This window comes from Hypanus sabinus, chromosome 3 (genome assembly GCF_030144855.1).
Source record: "Hypanus sabinus isolate sHypSab1 chromosome 3, sHypSab1.hap1, whole genome shotgun sequence".
In the NCBI taxonomy this organism is placed as follows: Eukaryota; Metazoa; Chordata; class Chondrichthyes; order Myliobatiformes; family Dasyatidae; genus Hypanus; species Hypanus sabinus.
The window spans coordinates 47,176,345-47,193,093 of record NC_082708.1 but is presented as its reverse complement, the minus strand read 5'-3'; the positions used below and the strand labels follow the sequence as shown (position 1 = coordinate 47,193,093).

Genomic DNA, 16,749 nt, shown 5'->3' with positions numbered 1-16,749 from the left:
GATAAGAAAAATGGAAAACTGAGGATTTGTTTAGATCCAAGAGACTTGATTCGGGCCATTAAAAGAGAGCATTTCAAATTGCCCACTCGTGAAGAAATTATGTCACGGTTTGCTAATGCAAAGTATTTTGGTAAATTAGATGCATCCTCCAGATTCTGGCAATTCAACATAGATGAATCAAGTTCAAAGTTGTGTACCTTTAACACTCCTTTTGCTAGATACTGTTTTCTTAGGCTTCCTTTTGGAATTGCATCAGCTCCTGAAGTGTACCATAAAACCATTCACATGTTATATGGGCACATTGAGGGTGTAGATACATCCATGGATGATAATATTATTTGAGGATTAACTAAACAAGAGCTTGATGCCAGGCTCAGACAAGTCTTTGAGGCAACACACAAGGCTAACCTGAAATTGAATAAAGAAAAATGTCAGCTAGGAGTGACTGAACTTACATTTGTGGGTGATATCATCAGCAATGAGGATGTGCGTCCTGATCCATTGAAGGTTTCTGCTATTGAGAGCATGCCAAGACTGCAATGTAATAAGGTTGTTCAGAGGTTTATGGGAATGGTCAACTACATGGAAAAATTTATACCCAATCTCTCGGAACAGCTTTCTCCTTTGAGGCAGCTAACAGAAAAGAGAAATGAATGGAGCTGGAACCATGAACAGAAGAAGGCATGGCAAAATCTCAAGGAAGTACTCACAAAAGAACCTGTGTTGAAATTTTATGATGCTGAGAGACCCATCAAAATTTCATGTGATGAATCTCAAGCGGGCTTAGGGGCAGTATTACTCCAAAAACATGATTAGGAATGGCTCCCAGTGGCATATGCATCTCGTTCATTATCTGATCCAGAAACAAGGTATGCCCAAATTGAAAAAGGTTGCTTAGCATTATGTTTGCTTGTGAGAGATTTCATCAGTTTGTGTCAGGGCAATCTATTGATGTTGAAACTGATCATAAGCTATTGATTGCATTGTTTAACAACGTGACTGTCCTTTGCAAATTCAGCGAATGATGATCAAATTACAAAAACTACCAAGCTAAATGTGTCATACACACCAGGAAAATTCATGTACATGGCTGACACACTTTCCAGAGCTGTGGATCCAACAACAAAAGACAGTCACAGGGCCATTATTCACGTTCAGGTATTCATTGATATGGTTATAGAAACTGTACCCGTTGCTCCCAAAAAGCTGGAACTGCTGTGTCTTGAGACAGAGAAGGACAAAATTCTCAATCAGGTAATAGAAGTGGTGTTGGATGATAGGCATGACTGTACTTCAGTAGTACAAGATTATTGGAACCACAGATCAGAACTGTCTGTTGTGGATGGGATATTGTAGAATTGTTATACCTAAAAGTCTCTGTAAAGAAATGCTTGATAAAATTCATGAAGGCCACCTAGGAATTGAAAAATGTAAGAGATGGGCATGGGAAGTGATGTTTTGGCCCAGGATTAATCAAGAGATTGCAGAATTGGTCTTCTTGTCGAATATGCCTTAAATACCAACCTAGCAACCCTAAGGAACCACTGCATCCACATCTGAATCCTCATAGACCTTATCAGAAGGTAGGCATTGATCTTTTTATAACTAATAACAAAGACTGTCTCTTAATAACAGATTACTACTCATTGTATCCTGAAGTATGTTGTCTGGGAAGAACGACTGCAGAAAATGTAATTACATGCATGAAATCAGACATGGAGTACCTGATGAAGTTTTCACAGACAATAGTCCACAATTCAATGGTGAATGCATAAAACATTTTGTTCGTGAATGGGGATTTGTTCATACAACATCTTGTCCATTTCCCCCTCAGTCTAATGGATTAGTTGAGAAATTGGTAGGAATTATCAAGAAACTGATGCACAAACCAAAAGATAGTGGAGGTGATTTTTATAAAGCCTTGTTAGCCTACTGCAGTACTCCACTTGAATGTGGATTTTCACCTGCTCAGCTCTTGATGGGACGATGTTTGAGATCTAATCTGCCAATGGATGAGAGCCTTCTGAGAACAGAGGAAGGTGAACAAGTAAAAAGATGGAAAGATGAACACAAAGCAAAGCAGAAAACATACTTTGATAGACGTTCTCACACATTACCGGAACTGCATCAGGGAGATGATGTAAGAATACAAGACAAAGTGAACACATGGACACAGAGAGCTACAGTACTTGAAGAAGTACAACCCAGATCATACATGGTCCAAACATGTGGAGGGAGCAGTGGTAAGAAGAAATTGCAAAGACCTCAGGAAAGAGCCTACTTCAGAGATTCAGTTAACAGATGCAGATGAGATGAAACATGTAAATAATAACAAGGAAACACAAGATCTGTGTGTACCACTTAGGAGATCTACTTGTATTCGTAAATCCACAAAAAGACTGATAGATACTTGTTGAATTATGTATTTGCTTTGATTAATGTTGTTGATTGTTTTTCTTTTTAAGGAAAAGAAGATGTGGTGATATCATGTGCAATGGTGTGCCAGTACATGACTGGATAGAGCACTGAGCATGCGCAGGATTGTTAGAATGTTCCAGTATGTGGCTAGGTTAAGACATGCTTGTTTATTACTGTAACTAAAAGTTCTTTACTTCTTCCAGAATATGATTCTTTACTGTTATGAAGTAACATAACAGCGGATAAATTGGGTCAGTGGTGCATTTAGACGTGCAAAGAGTAGGGTCTTTTTTTTATGATATCTCAAGGTGGATATGTACTATTGGACTCAGAAATTTATACAGTTAATGAAAGTGCAGGTCCCCTTCTGAAGATGATTAACAGTAAAACCAGATAGCATATCATGTTTGGAACAACAAAAACATTGCAGCAGCATCTGACATGAATATAATCTAAACAGAGAAAATTAGGTTACATCAGAGATTGAACACAAAATGGAAGTTCAGAATTGATTGCTGCATCCTTCTCTGATGTTTCGATGTAAACCAAGTTACTAGACAATCGTCTAAAAATAGCAGACCACTCTTTTCTAGTGTTCATCAAACAAAAATTATTCATTTTCCAAGTGAAACCTAATAATAACTACTTCCCCAACACCACCACCCACCTCGCTCCCCTTCATTGTGCTCCCAGCCCTGCAAATGGATCCGCAACTTCTTTATTGGTAGTCCACAGGTAGTATGGATCGGTAATAACATCTTCCCCTCACTCACAATTAACACATGTACACTTCAAGTATGCTTCCTTAGCCCACTGCTCTACTCTCTCTACACTCATAATTGTGTGGCTTTCCTCAGCAGAAACAATTTGATGGACAGGGACAAATTCCTTCCTAACTTCTCCTCTAAGGATAAACTGCTGTTTCATAATTAACAGACAGACATTCATTGTTTAAGGAAAGTCAAGATTTACTAGATTTCAGATTTAAATTATTTTGAAACTTCACCCTCAGGCATGTATTCCTGGAAATTCAATGCCTATTGGTTTGGAGTTTCAAACCTTTACAACTGCTTTTTTGGGAAGCCTGGTAACCTCTGGATCAACAAACAAAGCCCCTGTCAATATAAATAAATCAATTTTTGGTCCAACTCCATTCCTGTAAATTCACTAATTTCTGGGTCAAAGATTTTAGTGACTGATAATACTGTATATGGAAATATATCATATTTTATTTCTGAGCATTGAACATGTACAACTTCTTTCCTTGGAAATTACTTAGAAGTTCAAGGTAAAATTTATTGTCAGAGTATTGTACATGTCACCACATACAACCCTGAGATTCTTTTTTCTGCGGGCATACTTAGCAAATCTATAGAATATTAACTGTAAACAGGGTTTGTAAACTGTAAATATCAGGAACTGTAAGCAAACTGCAAATGCAGATAATAAATAATGAGCATGAAATAACGGGATAAAAGAATCCTTAAATGAGTGTTCAAGAGCCTGATGGTTGAGGGGTAGTAGCTGTTCTTGAACCTGGTAGAGTGAGTCCTAAGGCACTTGTACCTTCTACCTGATAGTAGCAGTAAAACAAAGCATGGCCTGACAGTTACCTTTTGGATTTACATTTCGAACACTTGAATTTCCTGCCTGGCAAAGTTAAGTAAATTTTGGAGTTGACTGTGGTTGACAGAATCTCAGATGGTCACAAGAAGGCCATAGACCACAGTTTGAGTGGTGTCACAACAACAAGTACACACTCACCATCGGCAAGTCTAAGAAATTTAGTGTGGAGTTCAGGAAGGGGAATTCAGGAGAACACTTCCCAGTCTTCATTGAGGGGTCAGTAGTAGAAAGGGTGAGCAGCTTTAATTTTCTGGGCATCCACAGCTCAGAGGCTCTATCCATGGCTCGGCACTTTGATGCAAACTCTAAAAAAGGCAAACAAGCAGTTCTACATCATTAGGAGTTTGAGAAGATTTGGTATGTCACTAAAGGCTCTTGCAATTTTTTTCCAATGCACACCATTACAAGAAGCCACAGTTGGTTCTAGACCTAGCCAGTTCTGTTAGAGGGATAACCCTCCCTTCCAGTGAGGAGATCTTCACCTGTGATTAAAGTTTCCACGGCACATCTATAGAAGTTCTTGAGTGTATTTGTTGATATGCCAAATCTCTTCAAACTCCAGTATAGCTGCTGTCTTGCCTTCTTTAAAACTACATCGATATGTTGGGACCAGGTTAGAACCTCAGAGATCTTAATACACAGGAACTTGAAACTGCTCACTCTCCACTTCTGATCCCTCTATGAAGATTCGTATGTGTTCCTTTGTCTTACCCTTTCAGAAGTCCACAATCAGCTCTTTCATCTTACTGATGTTGAGTGCCAGGTTGTTGCTGCAACACCGCTCCACAAGTTGGCATATCTCACTTCTGTACACCCTCTCATCACCATCTGAGATTCTACCAACAATGGTTGTATTATCAGCAAATTTATAGATGGTATTTGAGCTATGCCTAGTCACACAGTCATTTGTATATAGAGAGTAGAGCAGTGGGCTAAGCACACACCCCTGAGGTGCGCCAGTGTTGATCATCAGTGATGAGGATATGTTATTACCAGTCCACACAGACTGTAGTCTTCTGGTTAGGAAGTCGAGGATGCAATTGCAGAGGCAGGTACAGAGGCCCAGTTTTGCAACTTCTCACTCAGGATTGTGAGAGTGATGGTAAATCCAGATAAAAATGCATAAAATGCTGGATGAACTCAGCCAGTTCAGGTAGCATCTATGGAAATGAGTGAACTGTAGATGAAAAATGTTGACTGTGTATTTATTTCCATAGATGCTGTCTGCCCTGCTGAGTTCCGCCTGCATTTTGTGTGTTTTGCTCTTAATATTCAAGACTGTATGCTGCTCGGAGAGCCAAACTCATTCTAGAGAAATAAAAAAAAGCACATAAACAGTGTTGACTCTCAGCTGACTAGAGGTCTGTCAATTTTCACACCGTGACGTCTGAAAGTAGAAGCGATGAAGCAGCCAGCCGTCATGGCATTGCAGATTATGGCATAAATCACTAATGCAGTTATTCCCGAGTAATTGCCTTATATGTTTGTATCCACAATTAAGTTACTTCTTCCTTCTCTCTTCTTTCGCCATGCAGCCTGACTCCAAAAAAAAGTCTTCACCGTACAAATTCAAAACACCTGGTTACACTCAGGCACGATATAAATGCTTGCTCTTATTAATAGTTGCGGCTTTATTTTGTTGAACGATGTAAGGATACACTTGTATCTCCCATTTAGGAGCGGGTGGAAAAAGGGATCGCCATCGCAGAGCCACTCCGACGTCACAACCGTCGCCCGTGAATTATTAACCTCGCTTTTGATTGGCTCAACCGAAACCGTCAACAGCCCGCCTCTGTCTTTTCCAAGTGCGTCGTGTTGGCCGTGCAGAACGATGGCGGCCGCAGAGAAGTCCGAGCAGGAAAGCGAGCCGGAGGAGGATGTGTACGAGGTGGAGAAGATAGTGGACATGAAGATTTCAGAGGTAGGAAAGCGGGATCCATCGGCCGACGGTGACGGCTGCCGTGTTCATTGAACATGGAGTCAGGCGGTGAAGTGAGGCCTGTGGCTGGGCTTTATTTCACCTGCCGTGGGGACATACGCCACAACACCGTTGGTTTACTTTGTAGTTTTGTTTTCTTATTATAGATCTAGTGTACCCACAGAATATATTTGCCAGTAAGAAACAGTAAAGCCGTCGGTGCGATATATGGCTGTGGTATTTCTTAAATGTTAGGTCCCTAAGAGTCTAGAGAGGGATAAATATCAGACGTGAAAAATCATACTTTGTGTGATTTTAAATCTCTGAAAGGCAAGTCGTTATGTTTTTAAAAAATTGCGTCCAGTTTAATTGAGAAAACATTTTGTATCAGGTTAATTTAGGGCAACGTTTCGCTTTCAAAATAAAACTGCATCGACCAATACACGAAAGAAATACTTAATGTGGGAACTACAAGTTGGTCTTTCTTTAATTGAAATATTGTAAAGTTGGACTTTACTCCTACTGCAGAATAATGCATGAACCCTTTGAAACTTGGATTTATCACCATTATATCCACTTTTTTTTGAAAACACCCCTCCTTACCTCTCTTACCTCTCTATACCCACCTCAGTTTCAATCTGCCACACCCTTGTTTGCTCTTTGTATACATCATATGGCCATGTGCTCTGTGACAGAAGGCAAAATATAATGTCCACTGTTTTTGTGACTGAATGCTGTTACTAGCTTGGCCCTCTTATATTTTTCTTTATAACATATAGTTGTAATCTAGATGTAAACTTGGGCTATGTTGTTAGGATTTGCAGATGATACAGAAATAGTGCTTGGCATTAAAGAGATAAGCCCATGATCAATAGGACAATTAATTCTAGAGAAATATGCATTTATGCAATTGAGAAGGGTAAGGGAATAATAAATGCTAGGGTATTGAGGTTTGGAGTAATAAATGCCTTTTGAACTATATTTCCAGAAATACTTAAGATGGCAGTACAAATCAAATGAGATAGAAGACATAAAGAATTTGTTTATTCACTGAGGCATGACACTTAACAGCATATATGTTATGATGCAGGTTATACAGCACTAACTAGGTCTGATCTTGAGATTTTATTTATTTATTGAGCTAGGACATAGAATAGGCTCTGCTGGCCCTTCAAGCTGCACCGTCAAGAATTCCTTGATTTAATCCAAACCTAATCATGGAACAATTTACAGTGACCAATTAATCTACCAACCAGTATGTCTTTGGACTGTGGCAGGAAACTAGAGCATCTGCAGTAAACCTAATCTGTCACAGGGAGAATGTACAAACTTCTAGGCTGTGGTGGGAATTGAACCTGGGTCATTTGTACTGTAAAACGTTGTGCTAACCACTATACTATCGTGCTGTCCCAATGTAATACAATGCTGGTCACTATTATAGGAAATCTGTGATTGAGCTGCAACCGCTAGATAAACTTTAAGAATGTTTGCTCAGTCTGCTGCTACACTCTCTCTACGTTCATGACTGAGTGACTAAGCACAGCTCAAACACCATCTATAAATTTGTAGATGTCAGATCTCAGATATTGACAAGGAGGGGTACAGGAATGAGAGAGAAGAAGCACGATGAATGTTTTTTTAACAACAACCATTGTCAGCGAAGCATCTTCAAGGAATTGATAGTGGATTTCAGCAACAGGGAATCTGGGAGAACTCAGACCAGTGTTCACTGTGGGGTCAGCTGTAGAAAGAGTGAGGAGGTATAGGAACCTGAAAATCAACACTCAATGATTTGGTGAACAACTTCTTCACTCTGCCATTGGATTTCATAATGGTTCCTGAATACTACTTTGTTGTTTCTTTTTGCACTATTTATTTCTATAGTTTAGAAGTTGCGCACTGAACTGCTGCTGCAAAACAACAAATTTCATGATCTGTTGTGATGGATTCTCAATGTTCAGCAATGAAAAAGCATAACTATGGGTGGGGGGGGGGGGAGGGATAGACTACCACTGAGTATTGCAATAGCTTTCTTTAGCAATTTAATTGGCATGTGCAACAATTGAAGGGTCTAGATGGGTTCTTCGTATTTACTCAAAGATGATGGGGCAAAGGTGGATTTGAGGGGAGATTCAGGGTTTATTCCATTTTTGAGTTGGCCATCATCTGAACTTGGTACCTGAAGAGCTTTATTGGTTTAAAATTCTCAAACTTGAAATGTACTTGGCTGCAGTTGAAGAGCTGTGACCTGCAAGACCTATTGCTTAGAGGGGTTATTTAAGTTCGATGGTTTTCTTTTGATCAACATTCATGATGGACTGAGTGTCTATCTTCAGTGGAAGAACTTTCAGTGATTTCCTCCAAACAATATAACTGCATTCTTATCACCTCCATCACTGATTCAAATATGTGCTTCCTTGACTCTTCTCATACATCCTCCCTCCTTTTATGATCTTTCCTTTTTGTATGGTGTTTCTGGGTTCCTGTTTCTATTTTTTTTAATACTATATCTTTTTGGGGAAGGGTATGGGAACGTATGGAGGTATGAGCCAAAAAGGTATTAAGGTTTTGGTCTTTTTTTTTAAAAAAGAGCTTAGCACAGGTTGAAGGTAGGAGGGCAGAGGGATTTGGGGTTGTCTAGACCAGGGGTTTCCAGTGATTTTATGACATGGACCCTTACAATTAACTGAGGGGTCCATGGACCCCAGGTTTGGATACCCTGATCTAAACCAATTTAAAATGTTTATCTATATTTTACTCTGTGCTGAAACCTAAGACCAAAACTACACTGAACTACATAAACCAACACAAAAACTAGACTACAGACCTACCCAGGACTGCATAAAGTACACAGAACAGTGCAGGCATTACAATAAATAATAAACAAGACAATAGGCACAGCAGAGGGCAGTAGGCTGGTAGTCCGATGGCTTGGGGGAAATCTGTTACATAAATAAACAGCTGAATGGTGGCGCCCGGGATTCCGTCTGTTTCTGTACTCCCGCCGAGTATTTAATGTCCACTGGAGAGCAGAATGGACGGGAGAGCCAGCCGGCTAGGGCTTTTTTCCTGGCATGGACTCCTGCCCGCTTGCCTCGCTTCCGCTTCCTGGCACACCGCTTACGACGTCCACAACTCCAGCCACCGGCATCAGGCAACTCTGTGGACTGCAGGCCCGATTCCCTCAGCAAGTCATGGTTGTGCAACCTAACCAGCAGATTTTCATGAAGATTTGTTTTTGGGCGATCTCTATTGTAGCAGTATCTGACGATGGCAGATAGTCACTCTGTTATCCATTGCCCTAAACCCTAATTGTGCCTTAAAATTAAATTAAAAAAACTAAATTAAAGTAGCACCAGATCTGAAAGGCTGCTGCTGCCGTATGCTGACCACCTACAGGAATTTGTTTACTTTGTAAATACATTTTATTCCAAATCTGTACTTAAAAGCTAAAGTTAGAAGTTTATGTAATTCTTTATAATTGTTGTATTTTATTTTTTGTTGCATGTTGCACCAAAACACCACAGGAAATTCCTAATACATGTAAATGTCAAGTCAAGTCACTTTTATTGTCATTTCGACCATAACTGCTGGTACAGTACATAGTAAAAATGAGACGATGTTTTTCAGGACCATGGTGTTACATGACACAGTACAAAAACTAGACTGAACTACCTAAAACAACACAGAGAAAGCTACACTAGACTACAGACCTACACAGGACTACATAAAGTGCAAAAAAACAGTGCAGGCATTACAATAAATAATAAGCAGGACAATAGGGCAAGGTGTCAGTCCAGGCTTCAGGTATTGAGGAGCTTGGGGGAAGAAACTGTTACATAGTCTGGCTGTGAGAGCCCGAATGCTTCAGAGCCTTTTCCCAAACGGCAGGAGGGAGAAGAGACCCCTCGTTCCGGACTTCCCCAACATCGGAAACAATCTTCCTGCATCTAGCCTGTCCAATCCCTTTAGAGTTTTATACGTTTCAATAAGATCCCCCCTCAATCTTCTAAATTCCAGTGAGTATAAGCCTAGTCGATCCAGTCTTTCTTCGTATGAAAGTCCTGCCATCCCAGGAATCAATCTGGTGAACCTTCTCTACTCCCTCTATGGCAAGAATGTCTTTCATCAGATTAGGGGACCAAAACTGCACACAATAGTCTAGGTGCGGTCTCACCAAGGCCTTGTACAACTGCAGTAGAACCTCCCTGCTCACTGTTCTGTTCACTTATAGTGAAAGAACAGAGCAAATGAATAACTTTTAGGATCTAATATAGTTTTTATAATACTGTAGAGGTATTGGTAGTGTTTTAATTTGTTATTATATTTTAAATTAAATGCATAAATTATTACACAGTTAAATGGTGGTTTGTCTTTTTTAATATACCTTTTTAAACTATTTCCATGAAACTTCAGCTAATTGGACTAAAATATACTGATCCCGATGTGTCCCAGTTAATTAGAATCCATTGTATTGTGAGAGAATGCTGCAACAAACCAGACTCTGATGGCTGATGTGATAATGCTTTCTATGATGACAGTGTAGAATTGTCATGTCATAGTATGTTTTGAAGAAGATGGAATTATACCAACTGCTGCAAGAAGTACATCCTCTGAGTCTTTTTGTTAACAAAGGAGATGTGGTTCTCCCACATGGGGTCCTGCAAAATAATGATGCCCAGAAATGTGAATGTTGAAATGGTGCTAACTGTAGAGATATGGATGAATGGAGAGGAGACTCAATTTTACTTAAATCAAAATGCATCTCTATGGCTTTGAGGTCCTTTAGATCGAAGTTGTTGTGATTGCACCAGGACACTAGCTTGTTTACTTCCTGGTGGTACTTGAATTTGTTGCCTCTGTTGATTAGTTCAGTGAAAGTGATGTTATTTGCAAACTTTTGTCAGATTAACTCATGGATCACTAGAGACACAGTCATTGGTCTATAAAGAAAATAGGAGAGAGGATGAATATAGTGCACCAGTGCCAACGGAGCGGAATGTGGAGATGTGCTTGCCTAGTCTCATACTACCTGCTGTCACAGAGCAAATTTATGTTCCACTTGGTACGTTAAGTTCAGGGTGTTTCTCTTCCAAAAGCTCAGGGATAATGGTATTGAAGGTTGAACTGAAATCCACAAAGAGAATCCTGACATTTGTAACAGAAGTTGAGGTGCTGTAGTATGAGGTTCAGACTTATATTAACTGCATCATCTTCAGATCTCTTAGCTCTGTAGGTGAAATTGCAGTGGATCTAGAAAATTTTGTATTATGGATTCGAGAAATGGCATGATCAACCTGGTCTTTACTCTGCTCTGGACCATCTGGTCAACTGAACCCATATGTCAGGTATTGTTCGTCAACTACAGCCCAATGTTCAACACAATCATCCCATCCAAACTCATCATCAGGCTTCAAGACTTGGGCCTCTTTACCTTCCTCTGCAATTGGGCACTTGACTTTCTCGTAGGCAAACCTCAGAGGACTGGTAACATCTCCTTGCTGACCTCAAAGCTGAATGCATATCCTCCTGCTTTACTCCCTCTGTGGCCAAGCACAGCTCCAATGCCATTTTCAAATTCCCAACAATACTACTGCTGTCAGATGAATCACAGGCTGCATTAAGTCTGCTTGCTGGAGCAAGATGCATCACCAGACTGAGTGGTATTGCAAGAACAACCTGTCACTCATGTGAGGAAAACTAAAGAAGTGATTGTTGATTTTGGGAAGGGGAAGGAAGGTGATCATGCTCATGCTACAGCCTACATTGGGGGAGGGGGTAATCAGTGGTGGAGAGAGTCAGCAACATTAAATTCTTGGGCATTTGCATATCGGACGACCTCTCTTGGGCCCCAGCACTTGGATGCAATTATGAAGAAAATATGCCAGCATATTTATTTTCTTGTGAGATTAAGGAAGTTGGGTATGTCATTAAAGACTAACAAACTTCTACAAATGTAATGTTGAAAGAATCTTGACTGGTTGCAACATTGTCTGGTACAACAATTTGATTGCATTGGAATGTAAGAAGCTGCCGAGGGCTGCTACGGGGAAAATGTTAAACTGGAAGGAATTCAGAAAAGATTCGTATACATGTTGCCAGGATTTGAAGTGCTAAATTGGGTTGGACAGGTTAGGGCTTTATTTCTTAGATTATTTGAGACTGAGAGGTGATTTTATAGAGGTATTTAAAATCTTGAGGAGTGTTGATAATGGGAATGCATTCATTTTTTTCCTGAGGTTGGGAAATCAAGAACTGGAAGGCATATGTACAAGATGAGAGAGAGGAAGGATTCAATAGGAACTTGAGGGGTAACTTTTTTTTTACATGCACTAAAGGTGGTATCTGTATGGAATGAACTCTGAGCTATTAGGCAGGAGGTTGGGAATGTAAATTAGGAATAGATGTTCTCAGGGACATGTACAATAAAAATGTGGAAGTTGTTTTGGTAACTCTTGCATGGGATTCTGGATTGGTCTGTACCATTGAGGCAGGGAAAGTATGGTAGAGTGAATGAACCATGGTTGATGGGAGGTGGAACTTCTAGTTAAGAGAAAGAAGCATACTTTAGGAAGCAAGGATCACATGGGGTTCTGGTAGCCAGAAACTAACTTAAGAAGGGACTTGGGAGAGCTAGAAAGGGACGTGCGAAAACCTCAAGGCATTCTCCATGTATGTGAAGAACGGGAGCATAGCTAGTGTGAGAATAGAACTGATCAGGGATAAAAGCTGAAATATGCCTGGAGTTGGAGGAGATAGATGACAAACATAATGAATACTTTGCTTCAGTATCCACCAGTGAGAGGGATCTTGATGAATATGAGGGTAGTGTAGAACAGGCTAATGTTCTGAAACATGGAAGAGGCAGTGTTGAAGCTTTGAAAGCCATTAAGATAAGACCTATGAGCCGGTCAGGATTTATGCCAGCTTACTACAGGAAGTGAGGGAAGAAATTGCTGCACCTTTACCATTGATCTTTGTGTACTTATTGGCTACTAGAGTGGTACAAGAGGATTGGAGGACTGCAAAGTTAAAAGGGATAATCCAGGGAATTATAGAAAGTCAGGAGACATGGGATCCAGGAAAACTTGTCTATGTGCTTTCAGAATTGGCTTGCCCACATAAAACAGAGGATGGTTGAAGATAAACATAATCTGCCTGGAGGTCCATGTCTAATGGTGTCCTGCAGGATTCTTGCTGCTTGTGAGTTTTATAAATATTTTGGTGAGGAAGGGAAGAGTGTGTTAGTAAGTTTACAGATGACACAAAGGTTGGTGGTATTATGGAACATCTACAGGGATGCAGAGCTGGGATAAGCATTGACAGATGGAGTTCAATCTGGAAAAATTTGAAGCGATGTACTGTGGAAGGCTGATCTTGTTGGTAGAGAATGAAGTTAATTGCAGGATTCTTAGCATTGTGGAGGAACAGAAGGATCTTGGGGGCCAAGAACAGATCCCTTGAAGTTACCACACAATTTAATAGGATGGTTGAGAAGGCAAATGGTGTGTTGGCTTTCAATAATTGAGTTCAAGAGCTGTGAGGTTATACTGCAGTGTCCCAGTCATTCTTGAGGGAAGTCCATTTGAGGAGGTAAAAGCCTTCACCTACCTGGGTAGTGTCATAGACAGAGCAGCACCAATGAAGATCAACTAAGCTAAAGCAGTCTGAGTTATATGGAGAGATTGGGGTATAGGATGCTGAGAGATGATCTTCTGGAGGTATGTAAAATCATAAAGGGCATGGGTAAGGTGAGTAGATGGTCTTTTTCCCAGAGTAGGGCAGTCTTTAGAGGGCTCAGTTTTGAGAGATGAAGCATTTAAAAGAAACCTGAGGGGTAACATTTACCATACTGGATGGTCAGGATATGGAACAAGCTGTCAAAGTTATGGAGGTGAATACTATTACTTTTAAAATGCATTTAGACAGATACATGAATAGGAAAGGTTTAGAAGAATATGGGCCAAATATAGGCAAATAGAACTAACTTAAGTAGAAAATCTGGTCCGGTGCTGAGGGACTGTGCACCTTAATTAACAGAGATTCTGACAGACATCTTTAACATCTCTCTGCAACAGTGCACTGTTCCCACAGGCTTCAAGGTAGCCATCATCCCAGTACCCAAGAGTGACATTAATTTGCTTTAATGACTAATATCCAGTGGCAATGAATTCAACAATGGTTAAGTGCTTTAAGCGACTGGTTAGGGTTTGCATTAAATCCCATCTTCCTGTTACACTAGACCCTTACCGGTTCACTTACTGCTCAAATTGGTCCCATGATGATGTCATAGCCTCTGCACTCCAATTCTTCCTGTTGCACCTGGAAAATGGTACCTCGTATGCCAGAGTGCTGTTTGTTGACTTCAGCTCAGCACTTAATCTGATTATCCCTCAAAAGCTGGTGGGTAAATGGTTATCATTTGGTGTAAACATCTCTCTCTTATAACTGGATCTTGGACTTCTTGATAGAAAGGCCACGGTCAGTCAGTTGGCAGAAACGTGGTGTACAGAGAGGAAATCGAGCAGCTGGTAGAATGGTGCAAGCACAATAACTTGAGTCTCAGGACAAAACCAAAGAGATAACTGGATTTTAAGAATGTGCAAGCTTGTACACTCCTCACAGCACGTAAATGGCTCCTCCATAGGGAGAGTTAGGAGCAGTGTTTCTGGAAGAGCATGTAATGGACAATGTCACCAGGTTCCTCAAGGCCACCTCTGGTCAAGAAAGCACAGCAGCGTCTGCACTTCCTGAGGAAATTGAATTCTTACCAGATTTTACAGGAGCATCGTCAAGAGGGTCCTGACTAGCTGCATCACCACTTGGTATAGGAATGTGAAGCAGTGTTAGTTTAGCAGTTAGTGTGATGCTATTACAGCTTTGGGCATTGGCATTCAGAGTTCAGTTTCAATGTCACCTGTAAGGGTTTTGTATCAACTCAGAATCTGGTTTATTATCGCTAGCATGTGATGTGAAATTTGTTAACCGAGCAGCAATTCAATGCAATAGGAAATATAGTAAGTAAATCAATTACAGTATATATTGAATAGATTAAAAAATGCGCAAAAAAAACAGAAATACTGTATATTAAAAAAAGTGAGGTAGTGTCCAAGGGTTCAGTGTCCATTTAGGAATCGGATGGCAAAGTGGAAGAAGCTGTTCCTGAATCGCTGAGTGTGTGCCTTCAGGGTTCTGTACCTCCTACTTGATGGTAACAGTGAGAAAAGGGCATGCCTTGGGTGCTGGAGGTCCTTAATAATCGGCACTGCCTTTCTGAGACACCGCTCCTTGAAGATTCCCTGGGTACTTTGTAGGCTAGTACCCAAGATGAAGCTGATTAGATTTACAACCCTCTGCAGCTTCTTTCAGTCCTGTGCAGTCGCCCCCACCCCCTCCCCATACCAGACAGTGAAACAGCCTGTCAGAATGCTCTCCATGGTACATCTGTAGAAGTTTTAAAGTATTTGTTAACATGCTAAATCTCTTCAAACTCCTAATGAAGTATAGCTGCTGTCTTGCCTTCTTTATAGCTACATCGATATGTTGGGACCAGGTTAGATCCTCAGATCTTGACACCCAGGAACTTGAAACTGCTCACCTCTCCACTTCTGATCCCTGTATGAGGATTGGTATGTGTTCCTTCATCTTGCCCTTCCTGAAGTCCACAATCAGCTCTTTCATCTTACTGACGTTGAGTTTCAGGTTGTTGCTGTGACATTACTCCACTAGTTGGCATATCTCACTCCTGTACGCTCCCTCGATACCACCTGAGATTCTACCAACAACCTGTGAACTTGTGGGTTTCTTCCAGGTTCTCGGGTTTCCTCCCTCAGTTCAAAGGCTTAACAGTTACTAGGTAATTGGTCATTGTAAATTTATCAGTGATTTGGCTAGGGTTGGCGACAAAGCTCAAAGAGCTGTAAGGGTCTATTCTGTGCTGCATCCTGAAATAAAATAAATAAGGGATTGCAAGGACTGCTGAGAGGATCATCAGGGTCTCTCTTCTCCTTGGAGATATTTATCAAGTGCGCTGCATATGCAGAACCCTTAGCATTGTCAGTGATCTCTCCCATCTATCCAACAATCTGACTCCTTACCATCAGGAAGGAGATACCAGAGCACTAGGATGGGAAACAGCTTCTACTCCCTAGCCATGAAACTACTGAACTCCCTGCCACCATCAGATCCTATCATGTCTGAGGTGGCAGTAGTGTTATAAGGTTTAATTTTTAACTTGTGTTGTAAATGTGCCTTATTAATAATTTCTTGTAATATTACTTTGAGTGTACTATACTATATGTACTGTGTGCATCTTGGTCTGGAAGAATGTTTCGTTTGGCTGTAGTTGTGAACAGTTGAATGACAGTAAACTGAACTTGAACTCATCTTGTATTGGACAGTAGCAGAGATATTTAATTCATCTTTAGCGACAGGAGAAGTACCAGAGAATTGGAAGACAGCCAATATTGGCCTACTGCTTTTTTTTTTAAAAAAGCCTTAAATGTAAACTGGTAAATTACAGGTCAGTCAGTCTAACATCAGTTGTAGGAAAATTATTGGAAAGTATTCTAAGGTACCGGATATGCAATTATTTGGATAGAAATGGACTGATTAAGGATTGTCAGCATGGCTTTGTGCATGGTTGGTTGTGTCTAACCAATCTTATAGAATTTTTTTGAGGAAGTGACTAGGAAAGTGGATGAAAATAAGGCAGTATGTCCACTTGGACCTCAGTGAGGCATTTGACAAGGTCCTGCTTGGGAGGTAAGTCAAAAAGGTTATTTTGC

General features: G+C 40.5%; 1 protein-coding gene across 1 annotated transcript in view; it reads left to right on the top strand.

Annotated features, from left to right (window-relative positions):
- The first annotated feature begins 5,814 nt into the window (after positions 1-5,814).
- Positions 5,815-16,749, top strand: part of mphosph8 (M-phase phosphoprotein 8) — a 58,237-nt gene continuing 47,302 nt past the window's right edge. The window contains exon 1 of the mRNA XM_059964240.1: positions 5,815-5,965. Coding sequence (XP_059820223.1) covers positions 5,876-5,965 — 90 coding nt within the window. The 5' untranslated portion in view covers positions 5,815-5,875. The remainder of the gene's footprint in view (positions 5,966-16,749) is intronic.